This window comes from Chrysochloris asiatica, unplaced genomic scaffold (assembly GCF_000296735.1).
Source record: "Chrysochloris asiatica unplaced genomic scaffold, ChrAsi1.0 scaffold00249, whole genome shotgun sequence".
NCBI classification, from domain to species: Eukaryota; Metazoa; Chordata; class Mammalia; order Afrosoricida; family Chrysochloridae; genus Chrysochloris; species Chrysochloris asiatica.
The window spans coordinates 2,726,162-2,748,916 of NW_006408767.1; the positions used below are offsets into that span (position 1 = coordinate 2,726,162).

A 22,755-nucleotide genomic window follows, 5' to 3' on the forward strand; every position below is an offset into this window, starting at 1 on the left:
TTTGGGATTTTCCTTTCTCCTCCCTAGTGTCTTTCAAACTCTAGGCCTTTTTCTTCCTTTAGAATGTGCTCAAGTCTGTCCTCCCACAAGACTCAAACAATTATGGGTTTTCTTCTCTTGATCTGAAATAGTCTCTCAGGAACCCTGTTCTTTCCTGGTAACATGCCTTTAGTGTAACCTTGGACAAAATACATATCTCTCTGAAGATGTACTAATAGTGCTTACTTTTTTATTTTGTGTGTAATACGTATAAACAGTTCTGGTGTGACACTGTAGGATAAGCACTAGACTGCTAACCACAAGGTCAGCAGTTCAAACCCACTGGCCAACCCTATATAGCAGGAGTGGGGAACATCCAGCCCGCAGACCATATGAGGCGTGCGACATCATTTGGTCTAGACTTACCAAGGTAACTATAGCTCCAGCCATCACATTGTTGTTGTTGTTGTTGTTGTTTTGTGCTCACAAATTGGTTTACATAGCATTTCTGAGGAGTGGCTGGTGAATTTGAATTGCTGACCTTGTAGTTCAAACTGACCTCGTGGTCCAGAGCTTATCCTATAGCACCATACCAGAACTTAAGGGTGAGTTAGTTAAATGTTTGACCAAATATAGCAGGCTAATTCTTAAGTTGATAATATTATATAATATTCTTATATTTTATAAATATACAAATGGCCCTTGGCAGAAAAATGGTTACCCACCCCTGCCATATAGGCCTTGATGATACTTAACACACACACACAATATGTACAAGGGTGCCGGCGCAAAGAAGTGCTCTAGTTAGGGACGTTTACGCAGTAAGAAGCTAAACATGGTCCTACTTGTCCTTACTTAAGCCTGTGCTTACCTTGCTTACTGGGTACTCTATCCCTGTTAGGGATGGTCAACTTGAAAAGGCTTTAATTTTGTAGGAAGATGCTGTGAGATTAGGAGAAACAGATGTCAGCCATAGCTAGAAACAGAATTTTTGATGTGGTAAACAAACATGAAGTTGTTGACTACAGATCAGTAAGTAAGCCCATGCTTACCTTATTGGGTAATCCAATACTGGCTTCTGTAATAGGTCCCTGGATGTAGGGTGATCTCTTAGGAGTGGAGATTGATATCTCCGTTAGAGTGCTGTGAAGAAATGCAGCCAACCATTGCTTACTTGAATGATGCAGAATGCGTCACTTGTGTGTGTCTCAATACCCATAGACTCTGGATCCTGTAGTCCATCGATCTAGGCTCCTCCTCTCCTTGAGAATTCCAGGGCCTTTGTCTGTGGGCTCATGGGTGCCCAAAAGACTGGGATCCTTTAATTGGTCTTTAATTGGTCTCCTAGGGAGGAGATTCCTATCCCCAGCACTCTCGTGGCCCCCAGAATCCATATGTATACTTTCTCTTAAGGCCCACCTGGCCTTCCTCCTGTGACCTCTCGTGAGTTGGCCCCACTGAACACTGTCTCATTCTGGAATATATATATCTGGAATATATCTGTAATTTTCTCCTTCCCTAGTGGGAAGCCAGGCATCTCTTCCCTTCCCTTCTTCCCTGGTAGGAAGCTGGGCCTTGCTTTACCTCCCCTCCTTTCCTGGTGGAGATCCAGTTCTGATGATCTCCCTTTGCTCTGTTTTGGCACTAGCCCCAGTGCCGACTCTCTACCAGCCTCTTTGAAGCCAGCAGACACTCTGAACCTCTAAGCGTGTTGGCCATCAAACCTAGGACTCATCCAACTAATGTCCTCAGAGGAGCCTCTGTGATGGCTTGATAAAAGCTTTCACTGCCACTCATTGTTTGTATCACTGCCCAGTCCATTCCAGCTGGAATCTGACCAGGTGAACAGGCCTTCCAAAGGCAGCCTCAGGTCTCTGTATCCAGGAGTGGGATTCTACTCACAGCCTCCTACGAGAGGTGGCTGAGCAGACCTAAGCCCTCCACTCTTGGGAAGTGGAAGACCTGCATCCTGGGTCCTTCAGGTTTGATTTCCAGGTGCCTGGCTCAGTGAGCCCAGGATTCTGAAAGTGAGATCGAATTCTGGTCAGTAGGAGCAACTCCCATCAACCTTATTGGGCAATTGAGACTTTGAGACGGTTTTCCAGTAGTGTTTGGCTCAGCTTTCCTTATGACCTGTCTGTGGTGGCTCCCGCTGGACTTCTTCCATTAGCTCAGGCCCATCCAGAGCTCACCTGACTTTCAGGGCTGTCCCTGAGTACCCTGTGACAGGCAGTTTTTTATACTCTGGAAACTCTTCTTCATCAGCACCATCCTTGTAACTGTATGCCTCATCTAATGCTATAGCTGGTGGTCTGCCATTCTCTGAAAACTCTTGAAGACCTCACCTTACCTGTTTGTCTCCATCACCCCCCATAATTCTGAGCACTAACATGGAAGCAACTTTTCTTCTTCCTTAATGCAAGAATCAGGGTTAAGCTTGGACTATCTCTAAGATTAGCCTTTTAAGTAGCTCCTAAAAGCGACTTTAATAGCTTAACAGTCAGCCTCTAGACCTCATGCTTGATCCTGACTCCTCTGGTATTTTGCAAACAAGCCTTTCTCCAGATATTTCTGTTGCTCTCTGCGGTGTGCTGTGTGATGGTTAAAGGCATAGGCTTGGAGGTCAGACTTCAGGCCCAGCCACTTCAGAGCATTATGACATAAACCTCTGTTTCATCAGGCAGCACCTTCTTCTGCCTCCTGGCTCAGTAACACTCAGTGTGAGATAATGACACTATACAGGCAGACACTATACAGGCTTCCAGAATCATCTGTCTATAAAGTACATTTGACTGTGTCATCCCCTTGCTTAAGATATGTAGGTGATGTCCCTCAAAAAAGAATGAAGTCCTCAGCACAGGAAACAGTGCCTGTCTGTAACTCCGCCCTGCCCTCTCTTCCACCAGATAGTCCACAAATATCAAGTATTTCCTGGTACAGAATTCATGAGTTTAGAACTGATCTAATATATGGAATATCACCACTGTGTGCCAGAACTTCGTTAAATGTTTTATTCTTATTATTGTACCCCTCAGCTTTACAATCCTGTCAAAGCAGGCCCAGCACCCCTGATTTTAGGTGAGGAAACTGAAGCTTCCGTTCTGTAGCTGGGATTCACCCTTTAGCCTCCATCTCCAGAATCCTTACGTGACCCCCGTTGCAGTGCACACTCTCTGCTTCTCACTCATGCTGATTCCTCATATGGTCTCTCAACATCTCCCAATATGCACATTCTGCCCACCACTGGAGGAACCAAAAGTTAGGATTTTTTATAATGTATTTTTAAGGTTGAGAACACACACTGAAGAATACACACCAACCCAACAATGTCCACAAGTACAGTGATTGCATTCTTCGAGGTGTGCAATCATTTTCACCCCTCTTTTCTGAGATAAACTCCCTTTTCCCTAAGTTTCCTAGCTAAGATTTAAGTTCTGCTGTTAATTTGTTCCCACATAGATAGAGTAAAACCTGCAAAAACCAGAACCTGTATAAGGCGGAAGTCTGTCAGAGATTGAAAATTCAGATATTTTCCATTAAAACAAGCAATAGGGCAAAGTGGTAAGACTGCACCCTATCAAAGGTGGGAAACTAGCAAGACCTTGAAAAACAGTTCCCTACATTCACAGGTCTCACTGGAGATCTAACAGGACATAATGCTCAAGACAGGCATTGTTTACTAGGTAAGCTAAACTATTGTTTGGCTTTAAGACTTTAGGGGGTACTTTTGGTTTAAAGATGATCTCAGGTTCAAAGATTATCTCAGTTTCAGGGATTTGTATAGTCTCCATGGCTCCATTCTCTCCCTTTTGACTAAGAATCTTTGATCCAAGGATTCAATAATGGTAGCCGGGTCCCATCCAGCTCTTCTGGTAAAGGGTGCACTTGTTCACGTTAGCAATTAGACACAGCCGTATTCTGATTTTCTTTCTTCCTGCAGATAAAAGTTGTTCTTGAAATTAGGAATATCTTCAGGATACCTGATGAGTCCCATAGATAAGTTGCTATACGGATTGCAGAGAGAATCTAAATGATTTTCAGACAAAATGATTAAATAGGAACAAAACAAAAAAATTGATGGCTCCTTTGTGGTGAGAGGCCCTTCATCTGTTGTTCTGTAGCCCCCAGCACAATTCAGTGGAGGAAGTAGCAAGGCTCCCATCGGCTCCTGTAGGCTGGGTGGTGAATCCACGGGCATAGATCAGACTGTTGGTTTGAACCACAAGAACGGCTGTTCAAACTCACCAGCTGCTCCTTGGAAGCCCCATACAGGGTCACTATGAGTTGGAACCAACTCAATGGCACTTAACAATAATCCTTCCATGTGCTGAAAGTTTGGACTCAGAGGGAGCCCCTAGTGGTAGAAGCGCTTACCTGGGTCCAGCCGCCATGCAATTCCTGGAGCAGGATGGCCTTGGCCTACAATCACCTTCTCAGCTCTGTGTTCTTGCCAAGGTCTCCAGCCAAGGTTTTTCAGGCCTTCCTGGATCTATGATGTAGATTGAAAACTTCTGGACTGCTTTTTACCAGGTCTTGTGCTTGCCACTAGCAAATCTTTGCTCTTTCCTACTGCTGGGCTAGGGACTTTGAGGGGGGAGACCCTTTCTGCTCCAGTGTTGTTAGGTTACCAAGTAGCAAGATAGCAGCAGCTTAGCATGGGCTGACTGATTAATGTGCACCTGGTATTGGACTGACATTCATATGTAAATTCTTGCTCAACCTCAAATAGCCTATGAGTTGAGGGCGCGTTTGACAGATGAAGAAACTGAGGCTTAATGTGATTTGGTAGCATATCCATCTTATAGTAAGTGGAGAGCTGGGCATTTAACGCAGGCATGTCCTACCCAGAGTCTATAGTCTGAAGTCCTTCCAAGCAGGAGCTAGTACTTACAGGGCACATCTGCTGTGTCTCTAAGTCTGTGAATTGTACACCTTGGCTTACAATTATGGGGTCCATTCCTCAAAAAGCAAAACAGAACTACCCTATGACCCAGCAATTCTACTCCTAAGTGTATGCCCCAAAGAACCAAAAGAAAAGATTCAAACACTACTTATACATCAATGGTCAATGAAACACTGTTCACAACAGCCAAAGGTAGAAATGTAAATGTCCATCAGCAGGTGAGCAGATCAACAAAATGTTGGGTATTCATGTAAAGAACTATTACCCAGCCATAAAGAGAAATGAAGTTCTGTCACTTGTTACAATATGGATGATACCTTGAATACATAATGCTGAGTGAATAAATCAGTCACAAAAGGACAAATGTATTCTACTTATATGCAGTGTGGGAGCAAGGTGGCTCCATAAGATGAGCACTGGCCTGTGAACCCCACCCCACAAGTCGGCAGTTTGAGCCCACCAGCTGCTCCACAGGAGAAAGATGAGACTTTCTGTTCCTGCAGAGATTTTAAAAGCCTCAGAAATCCTCACTATGAGTCAGAACCAACTTGAAAACATTAAAAAACAACATATGAAACACCTAGAATAGTCTAATGCATAGATACCAAAGTTAACTAGTGGTTGTCAGCGGTAGGGGAAGAAAAAATGGGAGTATTGCTTAATGGGCCCGGGGTTTCTGCTTGGGGTGATGAAAAACTTTTGGAAATAGAAAGTGTTGATGGTTGCACAACATGGTGAATATCATTCATATTATGTACAGTTAAAACTGACTAAAATGGCAAATGTTTTATATATATTTAACCATAATAACTTTCTAAATGAGAAAAAATTAGGGTTTCTAATAATTTTTTTAATGCAGGCCTTGTAGCTGCAGTTGTATGTAATCATAGAAGTGAAAGTCCAAGGTTTCATCCTGCTGGTTTCGTCCTGACCTTGAACAGAATTCTTCTTAGCTGGGACCCGAACCACAGGGAGGAAACCTCATGATTGCCTGAGCCAGCGTCCCTGGGGATGGAGCTGTAGACTTGCTCCCTTCCAGATCATGGAGATGTGTGCCTCTTACTTTGAGGTGCAGTTGTTGTTATTGTTAAGTGCTGTCGAGTCCATTCTGACCCATAGTGACCCTGCATAGAATTTCCAAGGAGCAGCTGGTGAGCTTGAACTGCCGACCTTGCAGTTCAAACGGCTTTGCAGTCTGGCGCATTAACCCACAGTGCCACACCAGGACTCCTTGAGGTGCGGTAGAAGAGCAGTATTCCAACGTAGTGATCCACAGTTTGAAAAGGACCAAAGTAAGGTCGTGAGAAGTAAAGGTCAGAAGGCAATCCAAAAGGATTAAAGGGATAAGATGCATGGTTTTGAGCCACCTGTTCCCACTCAAGTTTTTCCCCTTTCTCCCCCCTACTTCCCTGGGACTCCTCTATAGGCCTGGTACCACTGCCCAGCCCTCTCAGACAGGGTGGACTGGCCAGCCTACTAACAGGTCATCCTTATCCCCCTCTGTCCTGCCCAGGGGTGACTCACCTAGGGGGCATTGGGCTGTCTGGTGTGACGATGGCAGGTCCAGGAAGACAGAACTTGGAGTGCCTCTGCTTGTCTGTCTCTACAGGTGGACAGCCCTTTCAGTGTGGGCAGCCCCTCCAAGGGCTTCTTCTCCAGAGGCCCCCAGCACCAGCCTTCCAGCCCCGTGTCTGCTCCTGTGAGACCCAAGACCAGCCCTGGCTCTCCTAGAACAGTGTTCCCGTTCTCCTACCAAGAGTCACCTCCACGTTCCCCACGCCGCATGAGCTTCAGCGGCATCTTCCGTTCCTCGTCCAAGGAGTCATCCCCGAGCTCCAACCCCTCTACCTCTCCAGGGGGCATCCGGTTCTTTTCCCGCTCCAGAAAAAGTAAGCATTAATGCTATTGTTTGAGATGGGTTCTGGACTGCCTGGGCTTCTCTGCATGGGACTGGTGGCCAGTGGACCTATGAGGTCTGGAGCTGGTGGCGATGTCGGTGACTGGGTAGTGGGTACATGAATCTGTTTCTGTCTCCCCTGAGGACAAAACCCTTCAGAACACGGATTACACCTGTCGGTTTTCTCCTGCATTGACCTCCTATTAGTAGCTATCCATCTGGTATGGCCTGACCCCATGGGGTCATCATAAATACCACATGAGATGCACAAGGTGACTGGTAAGGACAACCAAGGGAGTTCCATGCTCTCAGCCATCTCTGAAAAGCAATAGTGCTGTGAAGCTAAGGGGAGGCCCACTTATCTGGGCCAAAGGACCTAGACTTAGATCACATCTGCTGACGTGTTCCACCGCTCCCTGTGGTTTGGTACTTGGGTTGGAGTGTAGCCTCTTCTAGTGAATACTGACGTTGTCTGTTGGAGCCTGAGCATCAGGGAACAAACGTAGAGTTGATGGGATGGAGAAGGAATAATGGTAGGCAATGCATACATTTAAGGAGTTCCTAAGGCTTCTGAGTGTCTGCGATGTGAGTATAAAATGGTCTCAGTTGGGCAAAACTGATAACATGAGATGTACAAGGTAAAGTAAATGGGGTTCACAAGCTCCATTCCTGATGTTCCATACCTCGCCCTGCTTTTCCCAGTTCTCTCTACTGAGTTAAGTGTCCCTCTTAAGAAAAGCAACGATTTGGAAAACACATCTGTTCTCAACCTGAGAGATTTGGTGCTATATTCCAGGTTATATTTGTGGTCAAAAAGACCCTCCTGGTTTGGGCCATCCAGTTGCTGCCCAGTAGACAGACTCCTGGCGTCATGTGTCAGAGCAGAACTGTACTCCATAGAGTTTTCAAAGGATGATTTTCAGTAGATCACCAGACCTTTCTTCTGAGGTACCTCTGGGTGGACTTGAACTTCCAACTTTTTGGTTTGCATCGCCCAGAAATACCCGGCCTAAAAGATGAGTAAACTTTCTCAGTCCTTATGACTTATAAGGAAAGGGAATCTGGTGGGGGTTAGGGTGGGGCTCCTTTTCATTTTTTTGGTGATATGGGCATGTTCCTAGTACCTACGATCATTCCTGTGGCTGACTGTTTCTCTGCTTATAAGCATACAGCCTACAACCTGATTGAGGTATGTCCTGCGGCCCCGTGGCTCTCATGGCAGGTGACTGGGTGAATGTGGGTGGGGATCCCACATGCAAAGCCTGTGAGAGGGACCTGCATCCTCCCAGCACAGTTATCATGCTCTGTGCAGCACTTGTTTACTGACGGACGCTCTGAGACCCTCGAGTGTTTCTTCAGGTACCACATCTACAAGGAGAGAACATTGGTCCTGGCTTCCACTTGTTATTGTTAAATGCCGTTGAGTCAGTGACGAGGAGTAACAGGTGAGTTTGAACCACTGACCTTGAGGTTCAAACCGACCTTGTGGTCCAGTGCTTTTCCTACAATGCCACAGCAGGACCTCCACTAGGGCATCCCATTTCTTTAAAAATGGTACCATGTGCATGTGTTGCAGACCAGAGAGTCAGTTCATAGCAGAGAGGTCTGGCTCTAAACTGCATTATCAGTTGGGGTGAGAGCAATACATGGACATAGCATGGGGAATCAGTTAATAACAGGGATGTTTCTGAGGGCAGAAAGGAGTAAATGAGACGCCATGTCTGGAGATCGGGGAGAGCCAGCAGGAAGGGTGCAGGGAGCAGGCATGTCCCCTGCAAGGCACAGAGTCAGGGCTGGGGTGGCATGTGTCCTGAGTTGAAGCCTGCAGCCAGTCCCTGACCTCCAGGTAGCAGAGGTCCCAGGACCTCGGTGAGAGCAGAAATATAATAAAGGTTTCTTTATTATATTGTGCCACTGATTTAGAAGCCAGGAATGGTCAGGGGGCTTCTACCTCAGTCAGATAGTGAGGTGCCCCACACCTAGAGTCTCCAGACAGAAGCCTAGGACCAGAAACACCAGACACCCCCACCCAACCCAGCCCTGTCTCTGTGTACACATGTTTTCAGGAGAAAATGAGCTGCTCAACTATTGAGCCAACTGAGCAGATCTTGTGTGAATTTGAAGTGGGCTAGCTCCCTAGTGGAGCCCTGGTGTGGCATTGTGGGTTAATGCGCCAGGCTACAAAGCCATTTGAACTGTCGGTGGTTCAAGTTCACCAGCTGCTCCTTGGAAACCCTATACAGGGTCGCTATGGGTCGGAACCGACTCGATGGCACTTCACAGCACCCTAGTGGAGTCGTGGTGTGATGCTGTAGGATAAAGCACTGGACCACTAGGTTGGTTTGAACCACAGCTGCTCCTTGGAAACCCTATATAGGGTCCCTGTGAGTCTGAACTGGCTCGATGGTACTTAACAACAAGCACCCTAGTAGAAGGAAGAATTGCCTAGTGATCTATTCCCAAAACTCAGCTCAGGGAAACCATACGGATCCCATTGTCCAAGTGCCAGCAATCATGAAGATGGCACAGGACTAGGCATGTTTTGTTCCCTTATAATAAAGTCACTATCAGAGCCAGTGACAACCATTTTTTAACAAGGGTGTGCACCAGGCTGCCAGTGGCTGCCTCTGAAGAAAGCACTAGGATTGGATACGGAAAGTCAAAGGAGGAGTGCTTTATTACAGACATTCAACTTTGTTGAGACTATTCATTTATTGGGAGCTAAAACAGAATGCATTTTATAAACCTGTCAAGAGTCCAGACTCATACTTTGGACTGGTGTGCAATGTGGCGGGAGGTGGCAGGGCTTGACAGGAATGCCCGGGGACAGCTGACGACCTGGTGCTTGTACCAGGTTGAGAGTTGGAGGGGAAGTTGAAACAACAGCGGGGCTAGTGAGCTCTCAGTAGCCACACAAAGGTGGTGGGAAGTTGGGCAGATCTGCAGTTCCCCATACCGCCACTGGGTGGGGGTCAAAGCTGAGAAGTCGGGACAGAGGGACTGTCTGCACTGGGAGTCCCAGCTATGAGTAGGCAAGGCTCGGAGGAGCCCCAGTGATATCAATCATGCCTTTGCGCTGCACCCAGAGAATCCTCCCCACCACTTGCTGGGCATGGCAAGCGTGAATGGATTCCCTCAGCCATTCTTTAGGAGACAGAGGCCAAGAGAGAAAGGTATCCCTCTCTCTCTCAGCAGGGCAGGCTGAGGAGGCTGCACTCTCAGAGTGGGATGTTAGGATGGTCCAAGACCTTGCTGCTTTCTAGAGACATGCCCAAGATCTTGGGGACAAGGCTAGGACTCAGGAGGGAGATGGGAAAGGCTTTTCTTCACTGGGCAAAGCTATGGATGCCTGGTGGTAGGATGAGGCTTCCATGTCTTCCCAGCTCCATGACCCAGAACTCCAGCACAGACTTTGCATTGATGAACCGAAGTCCACCCTGGACCTCCTCTCTGTGCCTCACTTATATGTTTCCCAACTTAATGGATAGACTGCTTTTTCCCAGGGCAGTAATGCATGGCTGTCTCACTCCCCTAGATTGTTCCTGTAGCTTTTCCTCAGGATGCAATGGCTGCCTGGTACCACCTCTGTACTACAGATGTGAATATGGTATAGGGGGTGCAATGTTGAAGGAGCCAGACCCAGGAGTTTCAGCTCCCTGGGAGGCCATTCCTGCTACTTTTCTCTGTTTAGGATTTTAGAAGGCCCTTCAGAAAACATGCAGTTGCTGTCTTGTATAAAATGCCATTGAAGTGATGCCAATTTCTCCACTATTGTCTAGGCAGCCTTGGTGGGCATTAGAAGGCTCCAGACTGGCTCTGGAATGCTCATGAGACAAAACAGATTCAGTTGGAATGGCGGCTGTTGAGACCAGAGTGAACCTGGTCCTCGGAGTAGCTGACCGTATTGTTGCCATTGAACCCCAGAGCCCAGCTCCATGGCTCTCCCCCAATACTTAGACACTCAAATGGGAAGTTCTAGGTTTGTGTTCAGGTGTTCGTGGTACTTCTAGGTGGGGAGAGTCACTGGACTCCTCTCCACTTGATTTTCCACTAGTGCTTGGCACGGGGCTTGCTTTGAAGGGCAGCAGTCTATATGTTTTTCCTCATACTTGAAAATGTACTCCAGGATCAAGGTAGCCAGCATATGTGTTGTTTTCCCTGCCTTAGAATGATTTCACAAGATTGAGCTTGAGAGCAATACCGTCAGCGTGGATGAGGAATCTTCCTAACGAGCAGTCCCACCAGCCCAGTGTCCAGTGTAGGATGTCATAAAGACACCATGCATTACCAAGACCCCTGGGAATTTTTTCTTTCTTGTCTTGGTACTAAGAATAGCTGTACTTCTGAAAACCTAGGTTATTTTTGTCTAGAATGGCCACTAATCGTGTAGCGGCCCAGTTTTCCATTTGCGTCAACTGCTAGAAATCTTAGAACCAAATCTTTCTGCGGACCATTAAGGGCTACAGGGCCAAGGGACCACACCATCTAAGATAGAAGTCTGGGTGGTAAATCCATGAAAGTACTGAGCAGGAGTGTGGATCACAGGTACCAGGAACAGTGGAACCGTCTATCTGGGACAGCACAGCTGGACACAGGACCCAGGAGGTCATTGGTCACTTTGGAGAGAGAAGTTGCATAAGCCAGAAAGTGAGTTGATGACTGAGTTGAGCTTAGGAATTAGCAATACTGGACATTTCTCCAGGAGATGGGGTCAGAAGGGCGGTGAGAGAAAGAGTAACAGATTCTTAGGCTCTTCCATCTGCTAGGGCTCCTCGACACCTACCCTGCAGCATCTCCCCCAAGGGGAATGAGAGGAATCAGATCCTCAGAGTGGGTCTGTGTCTGAAGGGCTGGGGCACAGAGGCCTGTGGTGAGGATGATGAGATGGAGGCAGCGTAGTCTCTGTGCCTTGGACAAGGGAGCAGGTGAAGAGTGTCATTCTCCTGGTGCCTGAGCTGTTCTGGGAGCAAGGAAGCATGCTTTGCATGTGAAACTACCAACTCAGGGCCTTATTTCTTACTGGAGCGTAAAGGAGCCATGGTGGTACAGTGGGTTAAGTGTTGGACTACTAAGTGAAATGTCGGTGGTTCAAGCTCACCAGGTGTTCTACCGGAGAAAGATGAAACAGTCTGCTCCCATAAAGATTTGCAGCCCTGGAAACGGAGTCAGAATCAATTAATTGGCAGAGGTTTGGGTTTGGGATTTGGAGCAAAGCTGAGCCCATCCTGACAAATGTAGGTAAATTAGTTGTAAGCAGATGGCTAAGGTTAATGGAAATTTTTGATGTGTTTGTTTTCAGAGAGGAGAGACTTGACTACATTTGTAAACTGAGGGTAGGGTCCGTGAGAGGGGTGCTGTGGAGATTCCGGGATAGGGAAGTGTTTGTTTTGTGGGGTCATCTCCTGTGTCTCCTCGTGGCTGTGACGAGCTCATTTGTTCCCTCCAAACTCCCATTGCCCCAGACACTCGACTCTTTAAGGCCTTACTGTGCTATCTGAATGTGAGCTTTCTTGCTTCCCTCACAGTTTTAATGAGAGATCAAGTTCAACTCTGCATACACAGAGTGTTGGCTCTGCCTCACAGCAATACTGCAAGGACGGGCTTGTCTTTGACCCAGAACACAAATGATTTGTTCCAGGTCACATAGCTCAGTAGTGATGATAGATGGATGCATGCTGACTGGGCTAGATGCTTAGCCACAGCTCACTCAGTGTCTGTTTCCCAGGGATCCTTGATAGTTTTGAAAAGACTTTTGGATCCACCCATCTTGGCCTCCCCCACTTCCTTGACGTCACTGAATTAGCACTTTCTCTCAATGGTGGCGGAGTCCTGGTGTGGCACTGTAGGATAAGCACTGGACCACAGGGTTGATTTGAACCTCAAGGTCAGCAGTTCAAACTCACCAGCCACTCCTTTGAAACCCTATACAGCGTTGCTGTGAGTTGGAATACCTCAACAGCTCTTAACAACTCAATGGTGGCTTCTGTACAGGACCAGAAGAACTGCAGATAGAGTCTTATGTACTTACAAAATACCAGTAACTATTTATGCCTGGTTGTTGCTGCTGCTGGTTGGTGGTTGTGTGCTGTGGAGTCGGTGCTGACACATGGTGACCCTGTGTAGGGTTTCCGAGGCTGTAGTCCTATTGAGACTGCTAGCGTGGGGCCATCTTACTTCTTTTTCCGTCTTTGTCTTGGCTTTCCCTTTCCCCTCTTCTGTTACACGTAACCATTTCATCCTTGCACGCCTTCTTCTTGCATAGTTGAACCCTGGTTTCATTTGGGGAACCAACTCTGAATGAGTTATGACTGGGCTAATTCACTTGGAATTGTCCCCTTCCTGTTACCAGTGACTGGCTTCTGGGTGAATCTGTGATCTAGGCCTTCCCAGCAAAACAAAAAGTCTTCTGGGGGTTTTGGTAAAGATTTGCCTCCTGGGCAAAAAGGTGCTAATTCTCTTTCCTTGCTTTGTTGTGGTGTAAGAACATAATTTCTAGAGCCACTGGCCAGTATGTGACCTGGAGGACAAAAACCAACACACAAAGATAGCAGAGCATGAAGGTGGGAAGATCTCTGTGTGGATTAGGTTTCTGAACTCTTAACTCAGGAACTGCCTGCCACCAACTTCTTGTGATTCTAGACAATAAAGTTCTTATTCTTTTGTTAAATTAAGTGCCGTCGAGTCTATTCCAACCCATAGTGACCCTGAACAGGGTTTCCGAGGCTGCGAATCTTTATGGAAGCAGAAAGCCTCATCTTTCTCCCGCGGAGCAACTGGTAGTTTTGAACTGCTTACCTTGCGGTTCGCAGCCCGATTTGTAACCACTATGCTACCAGATTTAATCACTGTTTTTCTGTTATTTGCTTTTAAAGCATCCCCTGGTCCCAGGTAAGCTATGGATGAGGTAAGCTGTTCATCTGGTAGAAACCAAGCAAGGCTGGAAGAGTGAATCTGATCAAACAGGTAGACTTAAACTCCCTGCAGGCTATGAAGGAAAATATATCAGGGTAGTGGATCATTTGTGGTGTGGCGCCCGGTTTGAACCACAAGGTCAGTGTTTCTCGCAAACCCTATACTGGGTCACTATGAGTTGGAACTGACTCAACAGCACTTAACAGCACCACCACCAACAGGTTGTTGTTTCACACAGGATGGTCAGGGAAGTCCTCTCTGACCAGGTCACCAGGATAGAGCCAGGGAGGGAGCCCTGTGGATGTCTAGAGACAGATGGAATGCTAAGTCAGTGCAAATAAGCAAATGCCTCATTGTATACGTCATTCCCTACCTTTTTATCCTCCAACTGTTATTGTTGTTGTTAAGTGCCATCAAGTCAGTTCCGACCCATAGTGACCTTGTAGAGGGTTTCCGAGAAGTGGCTGGTGAGCTTGAACCATCCACCTTGTGATTCAAACCAACTTTATAATCCAGTGCATTAACCCACAGCGCCACACCAGGACTCCTTGTCCTCCAACTGTGTCTTAATTTTCTAGTGCTCCTACAACAGAAATAACACAAATGGATAAATTCAACAAACAAACATCTATTCTCTCACATTTGTTGTGTTGTGGTTAGGTGCTGTTGAGTCAGGTGTGATTCATAGCAACCTTGTATAGGGTTTCTGGGGAGTGGCTGATGGGTTTGAACTACCTGCCTTGCAGTTAGCAGCCCAGTGCTTATCCTATAGCTAAGTTTGAATTCAGGGTGCCTGCTTTAGGAGAAGACTTTCTTTCTCTGGTGGCTCAGAGTTCTGGAGGAAGGCACTTGTCTCTGTTCGCTGTCTGTGGGCCTGACATCTTGTGTCTTGGCATCAGGTCAAGGAGGTTCCTAGCACAGGGACCCTGGGTCCAAGGGATATACTCTACTTCCTGTTCTTCTTTCTTGATGCTTGTCGGGTCCCTCTGATTTCTGCTCACTTGTTTATCCCTTGTATATCTCAAAAGAGATTGCCTCCAAATACAATCTAATCCTGCATTTTATACCTGTCCTCATGAACACAATTACCTCTAATCCTGATGTCATTAACATCATAGGGTTACAGTTAGCATTTATGAGACATAGGGTAATTACAACAGATCACAAAGACCTGAGAATCACAGCCCAGCCAAGTTGCCACATATTCTGGGAATATACAATTCATTCCGTAGCAGGAAGTCACCCTGACAGAAGTAAATAAGCAAGCCAGTTTATTTAAGCAGGCTCTTAGCTAGGTCTGCGATCTGAGTTTTTCCTTCTGTAATTTGACTTTTTTTATGTTCTCTCTATATTATCCCTCCAGAAAAATTCCAACCTAGTTTTAGATTAATTGAGATGCAGAGAGGGGTGGCTTGTTGCACCCCATTGTATATAAATGATTGGGAGAGCTCGTAGCCATAGAACCACACAAGAGAAGGAAGAATGTAAATACTACATCTTTCCCACATTTAAGACAACATGTATTTAATATAATATTGTCCCTTTTAAACCTATATGTTCTGATTGTTTATTTAAGTCTGACTTTACACATTAAAAAATGTAGGGGTGAAAGAAGAAATGTTTGCCTGGGGGCCAGAGCAAACCTCTTAGTGTTTTGGCTTTGTGGCCAAGTGACCACTGGAGGGCGATAGAGTCTCTTGAGCGGAGCCTCCTGTAAAATGATGCAGGCCCAGCGCTCCCTATGGGCTTTTCCTGACTTGGCTTGTTCACCTTCAGATTACACCTTCCAAGTATATGAAAGCTGATATGATCAAGCAGACATGTAGACCGTGCACCTGACTGGCCTGACCTGATCTTTCAAAGGTGGTTGTTAGGTCGGCTCCAACAGAACACCATAGAATAAAACCTTGCCTGGTGCTGCCCCCACCACCACCACCACCTCACAGTTGTTAGGTTTGAGCCCATTGTTACAGCCTCTGTGTCTACCTCTTTGGGGTCTTCCTCCTTTACGCTGACGCTCTACCTTACTAAGCCTGCTGCCCTTTTCCAGGGACTTGTCCCTCCTGATAACATGTCTGAAGTACACAAAATGAAGAAGTCTTGCCATCTTTGCTTCCAATGAGCATTGAATGCTTTACTTCTTCCAAGACAGATTTGTTTGTTTTTCTGTCAGTCCATGGCATATTGAGTGTTTCTCACTCACACCATAATTCAAATGCACCAGTTCTTCATTAGTCTTCCTTATTCATTGTCCAGCTTTCACATGCATATGAGGCTTGGATAAGGCACACCTTAGTCCTCAAAGTGACATATTTGCTCTTTAACACTTTAAAGAGGTCTTTTGCAGCAGATCTGTCCAGTGTAATACTTTGCTTGACTGCTGTTCCCATGAGCATTGATGGTGGATCCAAGTAAAATGCATTCTTTGGCAACGTCAGTCTTTTCTCTCAATCTTCAGCCTTTCAAAGGTGAGTCTTCACAAATACGTTTCCTCACCAGAGTCTAATGAGAACCACTGAGCTAGGTCCCAACACAATGAGTAAAAGAACTTTATTGGCTGCTGGAAACAGCATCTTGTGGGGTTCAGCTGGGGATTATGCATCAAATATGAGGTGCTGAGCAGTGTGGCTCCGGCAGTGGAGGGAGGAAGAGAGAATAGGAGGTCAGAGAGGTGAGGCGGCCTTGCAGGGGGCCCGGATTCCAGTTGCCAGTGGGGTGCTGGGGAGAGCCTTTGTCAAGGAATTAATGTAGAGAAGGTACACCCAAGAGAGATGGAAGCTGCAAGACCAGCTAGGGAACAATAGATTTAAACCCTTAGATACAGACCTCGCCTCTCCCCAAAATTTCAATATAGTGAGGTAGCGCCAAGCCACCCCTTGCTCTCTCCATTTCCTGGTCTTTTCAAGGCCTACTTGAAATCCCACCTCCTCCAGAAAGCCTTTCCTGACAATGCCATCTTTATGAGCAGCCTGATGTGCTCTGACATAGAACATATTAAGTGTCTTTGCAGTTTCTGTTTCCCTGTGATCTGCTTGGAAAAGCCCATGTTTAACTTTGTGTGTGCTTGCCTTTTGCTTCCTAAGCCTAAGCCCTTCCAGTCTACACTGTCAGGGCCTGAAGCAACATCAGACTTCAGGTAAGCCTGTTATCACCCCTTAGGGGAGGAGGTATTATAAAACATGAAGGTGCCACTGCTAACCAGGTTGGTGGTTGGATCCCACCCAGCCAGACGCATGTCAGAAACAAAGGGTGGTATTCTTTTTACAAAATATCAGCCATTGAAAACCCTATGGGATAGTTCTATTGTGACACGCATGGGGTTATCATAAATTGGAATGGACTCAGTGGCAACTGGTTTTGGTACAGGGGAGAAGCAGGGTTATCTCTGGGCTGAGAGTGTATCCAGGTGTCCAGTGTCTTGAAGCTATTCCAGATTATAGGAAGACAACTGGCCAGTGGGCAAAGTTGTTCTGGGAAACTTTGTCCTTGCCCATGTATTCCTTCCCCTCCACCCTCAGACCTACACAGCTTATAGGGAAAGTCCTGGCAAACACATTCAAACTAAGATGGACAGTGTCAAAAGTTACATGTAGCTGAGAAGGCATTTCTAGCATCAAAACCATAGGAGACCTGTTCTTCTGGAAACTGTTACCTGGAAGCCTCCACAGTCATATAGGGTGGGGCACTCAGAGAGCAAGATGATGGCATTCTGGTAAACTGGCCCCAACTGAACAAGAAAGGCCATCTATGCTGGTGACTCTGCTGGCAGAAGTCAGCCCTGCTGGGCATTTGGACATTCTCTCTGTCAGAAGAGAGGAGTTGAAAATCACTGAGCTGGATGAGCTGCAACTCTGCTTATGGGAAATGCTACTCTCGGGCACCTGGTGGGCTGAAGGGACCCATTAGCCTAGTGCAGAGCCACTAAAAGAAGGCTACCAGGTCCAGGACAGCTGTGGTTTCACAGTTCTTGGCCATGGCTCCCAGTCAGAAATGCATTCTTGTCACAACCCAGTATAGGCATACCTTCAACTAGAAACATTTATCATGAGACAATATATACCCTGGACTGTGTACTCTATTTTCTGTTTTATTCTGATTCATTTCAAAAGCATGCTCTATCTGACCCACAAAATTGATTTCCCATCCAGGGGGTGGGTAATTACAATTTGGGGAGTACTACCTGGAATCCAAGGAGCTCTGGTAGCGTAGTGGTTATGAATCGGGCTACTAACCTCAGGGACAGTAGTTTGAAACTACCCGCTGTCCTGCAGGAGAAAGATGAGGCTTTCTGCTCCCATAAAGATTTACAATCCTGGAAACCCTATGCAGGGTCCCTATGAGTGGGAACAGACTCCACAGCACATAACAACAACAACAACAACCTGGCGTCCTGATGAGGCCCTGTGGGCTAATGTGTCAGACTGTAAAGTCATTTGAAGTGCAAGGTCAGTAGTTCAAGCTCACCAGCTGCTCCTTGGAAACCCAGTACAGGGTAGCTGTGGGTGGGAATCGACTCAATGGCACTTAATAACAACAATATTAGAGGATCAGAGACCAGGGTGGTGGGCTTGGAGGGCCTGGGATGTACAACTAGCCTGTGGAGCTCCAGGGCATAGGGAAGCCTTCTAAGACTAGCTCACACACACCCCTGACGGAAGTCATGTGGGCTTTGAACATTCAAATGAATTAAATGTTCTCAATTTGCAGTTAAATTAGAAGACAGATTCCACCACAGATGGCTCTGGCCTTGCTTTGGGGAGCAGCATCTCAGCTCATTGAACCTGTTCTCCTGTGTCTGTGAGTCATCAACAGAGGCTGTTAGGAGAGCTGTTTGAAATGTGAATGAGCTTTCTGAGAAGTGTATTTAACTTGTAAAACTCCTAGTCCTTTCATACCTTTTCATCGGTTGGACCAGAGACAGCCCTTCCTTTATATCCTAGCAACTTGAGTTTACTTTTCAAGTAAAAGTCTGTTTCCCCATAAAATACCAAAGGTTTTTTACTATGTGTGGAAGAATGAACTCTGTTTTAAAGAATTTAATTTGGAGTCTCCAAGTCTTCGATGTACATGCCAACGGCTTTCCAGGGCTGAGTAGCTGCCTGCTCCAACTCACTCCCAAAGAACAATGCCAGGCAGTCAGACCACTCATGAATGTCAATAGGGACCATTGTACCTAAATACAGAGCCTTGCCAAAGAAATTGGGGTCAGACCTGAGTAATTTTCATTCTCCAGATTTGAGGCCTGGACGACTCTGTGCCAACTCTTCTATAGACCCAGCGACACCTTCTTGGTCTTTTACTGCATGTGGTTATTTGATTTACCTGTCACTCAGGGGCCTTTCAGAGTCCTGGTGTGGCACCATAGGATATGTACTCGACCTCAAGGCCAGTGTGAACCACACGGTTGGTGGTTCAAATGCACCAGCCGCTCCTGAGAAACCCTATACAGTGTCGCTGTGAATTGGAACCAACTCTACCTCACTTAACCACAACAACAAGGGCCTTCCAGGAATTTGACGATGACTCTAGGTATTTAAGACAGATGGAACTTGACACAAGGATTGTTGTTGTTAGGGGTCATAGAGTTGGTTCTAACTCATAGCAACCATATTACACACAACAGAACGAAACACTGCCTGATCCTGCACCCACCTCAAAGTCATTATTAGGTTTGCGTCTCTTGCTGCAGCCACTGTGTCTGTCCATCTCACTGAGGGTCTTTCTTGTTTGCTGACCCTTCCACTTTACCAAGCTTGATGCCTTTCTTCAGGGAGTACTACCTCCTGGAAACTTATCCACAGTATGAGAGTTGAGTTTTGCCATCCTTGCTTCTTATGGGGACACTCTGGCTGTATTCCTTCCAACACAGGTTTGTTTGTTCGTCTGGCAGTCCATGGTACTTTCAATATTCTTCTCCAACACCATAACTCAAATGCATTGATTCTTCTCCAGTCTACCTTACTCACTGTCCAACTTTCACATGCATATGAGGTGATTGAAAATATCATGGCTTGGGTTAGGCACACCTTAGTCCTCAAACTGATATCTTTGCTCTTAAGCAATTTAAAGAAGTCTTTTGCAGCAGATCTGCCTGGTGCAATAGGTTCTTTGATCTCTTGATTGCTTTTTTTTTTTTTTTTTTAAGCTTTTTATTGTGAATTGAGTGAAGGTTTACAGATAAGATCATCAATTCTATATTCAACAAGTCATACATTTTGTTTCATGTCAATGATTGAAATCCCCTCCCTGTAACAACAGCTATCCCGCTTCCTCACTGGGGTTCCTAGCACCATTCCACCCACCTTCCCATCCCTTCTCAACCTTGTCCTTAGGCAAACCTTACCCGTTTGATTTTGAATGATTGATAGTTCCATTATTCATGTCTTACTAGTGTTATCCCCTCTATATACCCATCTACTGCCTTGATGAAAGTTGAGCCATGAGGGTGAGTTCCTGTCTAGACCTGAAGAGTGGTCAAGAGCCATAGTCTCAGATTCCTCTAGTCTCTTTCTGACCAATAAGCCTGGTCTTTATGATTATTATTATTTATAGTTTTGAGTTTTCTTCCACTATTCTGCTACTCTATCTGGGACTCTGACATGATCCCTTTCAGAGCAATTGGGAGTGGGAGCTGGGCACCATCCAGTTCTTCTAATTTGAGTCATGAAGACTGATGTTCTGTTGGACTAACTGACTCCAAGGCTCTTCAGTTCTCATTACACTTCTTTCTTCTTCACAAGGAGAGACCAGTAGCTGCACCTTAGATGGCTGTTCATGACCATTTTTAAGATCCCAGATGCTACTCACCAAAGTAGGATGTAGAACATTGTATTTGTGGACTATGCTATGCAAGCTGACCATGGTGTCCCCTAAGATTATGATCCTGAGCCCCCAGGCCCAGCAACTAATTGCCTTAAGATTTCTGATGATATCTAAGACGTTTTCATCATACCTATGTACAGATATCCTCTTTCAAACTTAAATATTTGCGTGTGTACTCCAACTCTTCCTCTCGTATCTATTCAGCATGTGTCACCGTCTATGTATCTATACACAGAACACTGTTGTTCCAAGGTTGTGTATATGTCACTATTTACCTCTATACCCTTCAGTTGTCGTCCTCATTCAACTACCAACCTCCCTCTTCTTGAATATTGCCCTCCCCCTTCTTGTATATTGCCCTCCCCATCATCCGAATTAACATGTGCCTCCTCTCTAGTATGAATCACAAGGTTGGCAGTTTAAAACTCACCAGTCGCTCCTTGGAAATCCTATGCATCACTATGAGTTGGAACCCATTTGACACCACTTAACAACAATAACAACCACCCTCTAGAATTACTAACTCTCCTGTCCCTCCCACCCTTGGTAAACAGCAAAGAATGTTTCTTTTAGTATGAAAAACTTTTCTTGTGTTTTTAGGATGGTGGCCTTATCCAATATTTGCCCTTTTGTGATCGACTAATGTCACTCAGCGTCATATTCTTCAGGTTCACCCATGCTAGGTGCAGTGTTTGGCAGATTCGTCACTATTTTTCAGCGTTGCATAGTACTCCATTGTGTGCATGTACCAAAGTTTGTTTACGCATTCTTCCATTGATGGGTATTTAGGCTGTTTCCATCTTTTTTTTGTTACTGTGAATAGTGCTGTGATGAACATGGATGTGCATATATCTACTCATGTTCTGGCTTTTATTCCTTGTGGGTATATACCAAGTAAAGGGATTGCTGGGTCACACAGTATTTCTATTTCCAACTTTTTGAGGAAGCATTCATTATACCATTTTCCCCAGTGACTGAACCATTTTGCCATCCTACAGCACTGTAGGAGGGGCCCAGTCTCTCCACACCCTTACCAGAATTTGTTGTTTTCTTGGATTTGGCTATTAATGCTGGAGTGAGATGTTTATTGTTTTGATTTCATCTCTCTAATTGGAGTCCTGGTGCGGGGCTGTGGGTTAATGCACCAGACTGTAAAGCCATTTGAACTGCAAGGTTGGTGGTTCAAGCGCACCAGCTGCTCCTCGGAAGCCCTATCCAGGGTCACTATGGGTCGGAACCGACTCTATGGCACTCAACAACAACAACAATGGCTAATGATCGTAAACATTTCTTCATGTTTGTTGGCTGCCTGAATGTCTTCCATGGTGCCATGTCTGTTCATGTCCTTTGCCCATTTTTAAAATTCGGTTATTTGTCTTTTTTTTGTAGAGGTGTTGTAATTTTCTATACATTTTAGAGACTAGTCCCTTGTCTGATATGTAGTTGCAAAAAATTGTTTCCCAGTTTATGTCCTCCCTTTGAACTCTTTTGACATTGTCTTTTGATACATATAAGTGCCTAATTTTTAGAAGATTCCAGTCATGTATTTTGTCTTCTGCTGTTTGTGTGGGTTTTTTTTTTTTTTTTGTAATGTTTGATAGTGCATTTGTGTCCTGTATTAGAACCCCTATGTTTGTTCCTGTTTTTTCACTCATCATCTTTATAGTTCTAGGCTTTACATTCAGGTCTTTTATCCACATTGAGTTTGTTTTTGTATATTGTGTGAGATATGGGTCTTATTTCATTCTGCAAATGGATTTCCAGTTTTGCTAGCCCCATTTGTTGAAGACACTTATCTCTCCCCCATTTAATATGTTTGGGCCCTTTGTCAAAGGTCAGCTGACTGTATGTGGATGAAATCACTTCTGGGTTCGTAATTCTGTTCCATTGATCTATATACCTTTCAATGTACCAGTACCAGGCTGCTTTGATGACTGTGGCTGTGTAGTAAATTTTGAGATCAGGGAGTGACAGGCTTCCAACTTTGTTCTTCTTCTTAAGCAGTGCTTTGCTTATTTGAGGTCTCTTCCCTTTCCATATAACGTTAGTACCAGTTTTTCTATCAATTTAAAGAATGATATTGGACTCTACATTGGGATTACATTATATCTATTAGATTGCTTTGGGTAGTATTGACATTTTCCACAATGTTAACTCTGTCTATCCATGAGCATGGTATATGCTTCCATTTTTTAAAGTCTCTTTTGGTTTCTTGTTGTAGAGTTTTGTAGTTTTCTTAGTA

At 45.5% G+C, this 22,755-nt stretch overlaps 1 protein-coding gene across 1 annotated transcript in view; it reads left to right on the top strand.

Annotated features, from left to right (window-relative positions):
* Window positions 1-22,755, top strand: part of PRKAG2 (protein kinase, AMP-activated, gamma 2 non-catalytic subunit) — a 474,947-nt gene that overhangs the window by 138,440 nt on the left and 313,752 nt on the right. Inside the window, exon 3 of the mRNA XM_006873702.1 lies at window positions 6,492-6,771. Coding sequence (XP_006873764.1) covers window positions 6,492-6,771 — 280 coding nt within the window. The remainder of the gene's footprint in view (window positions 1-6,491; window positions 6,772-22,755) is intronic.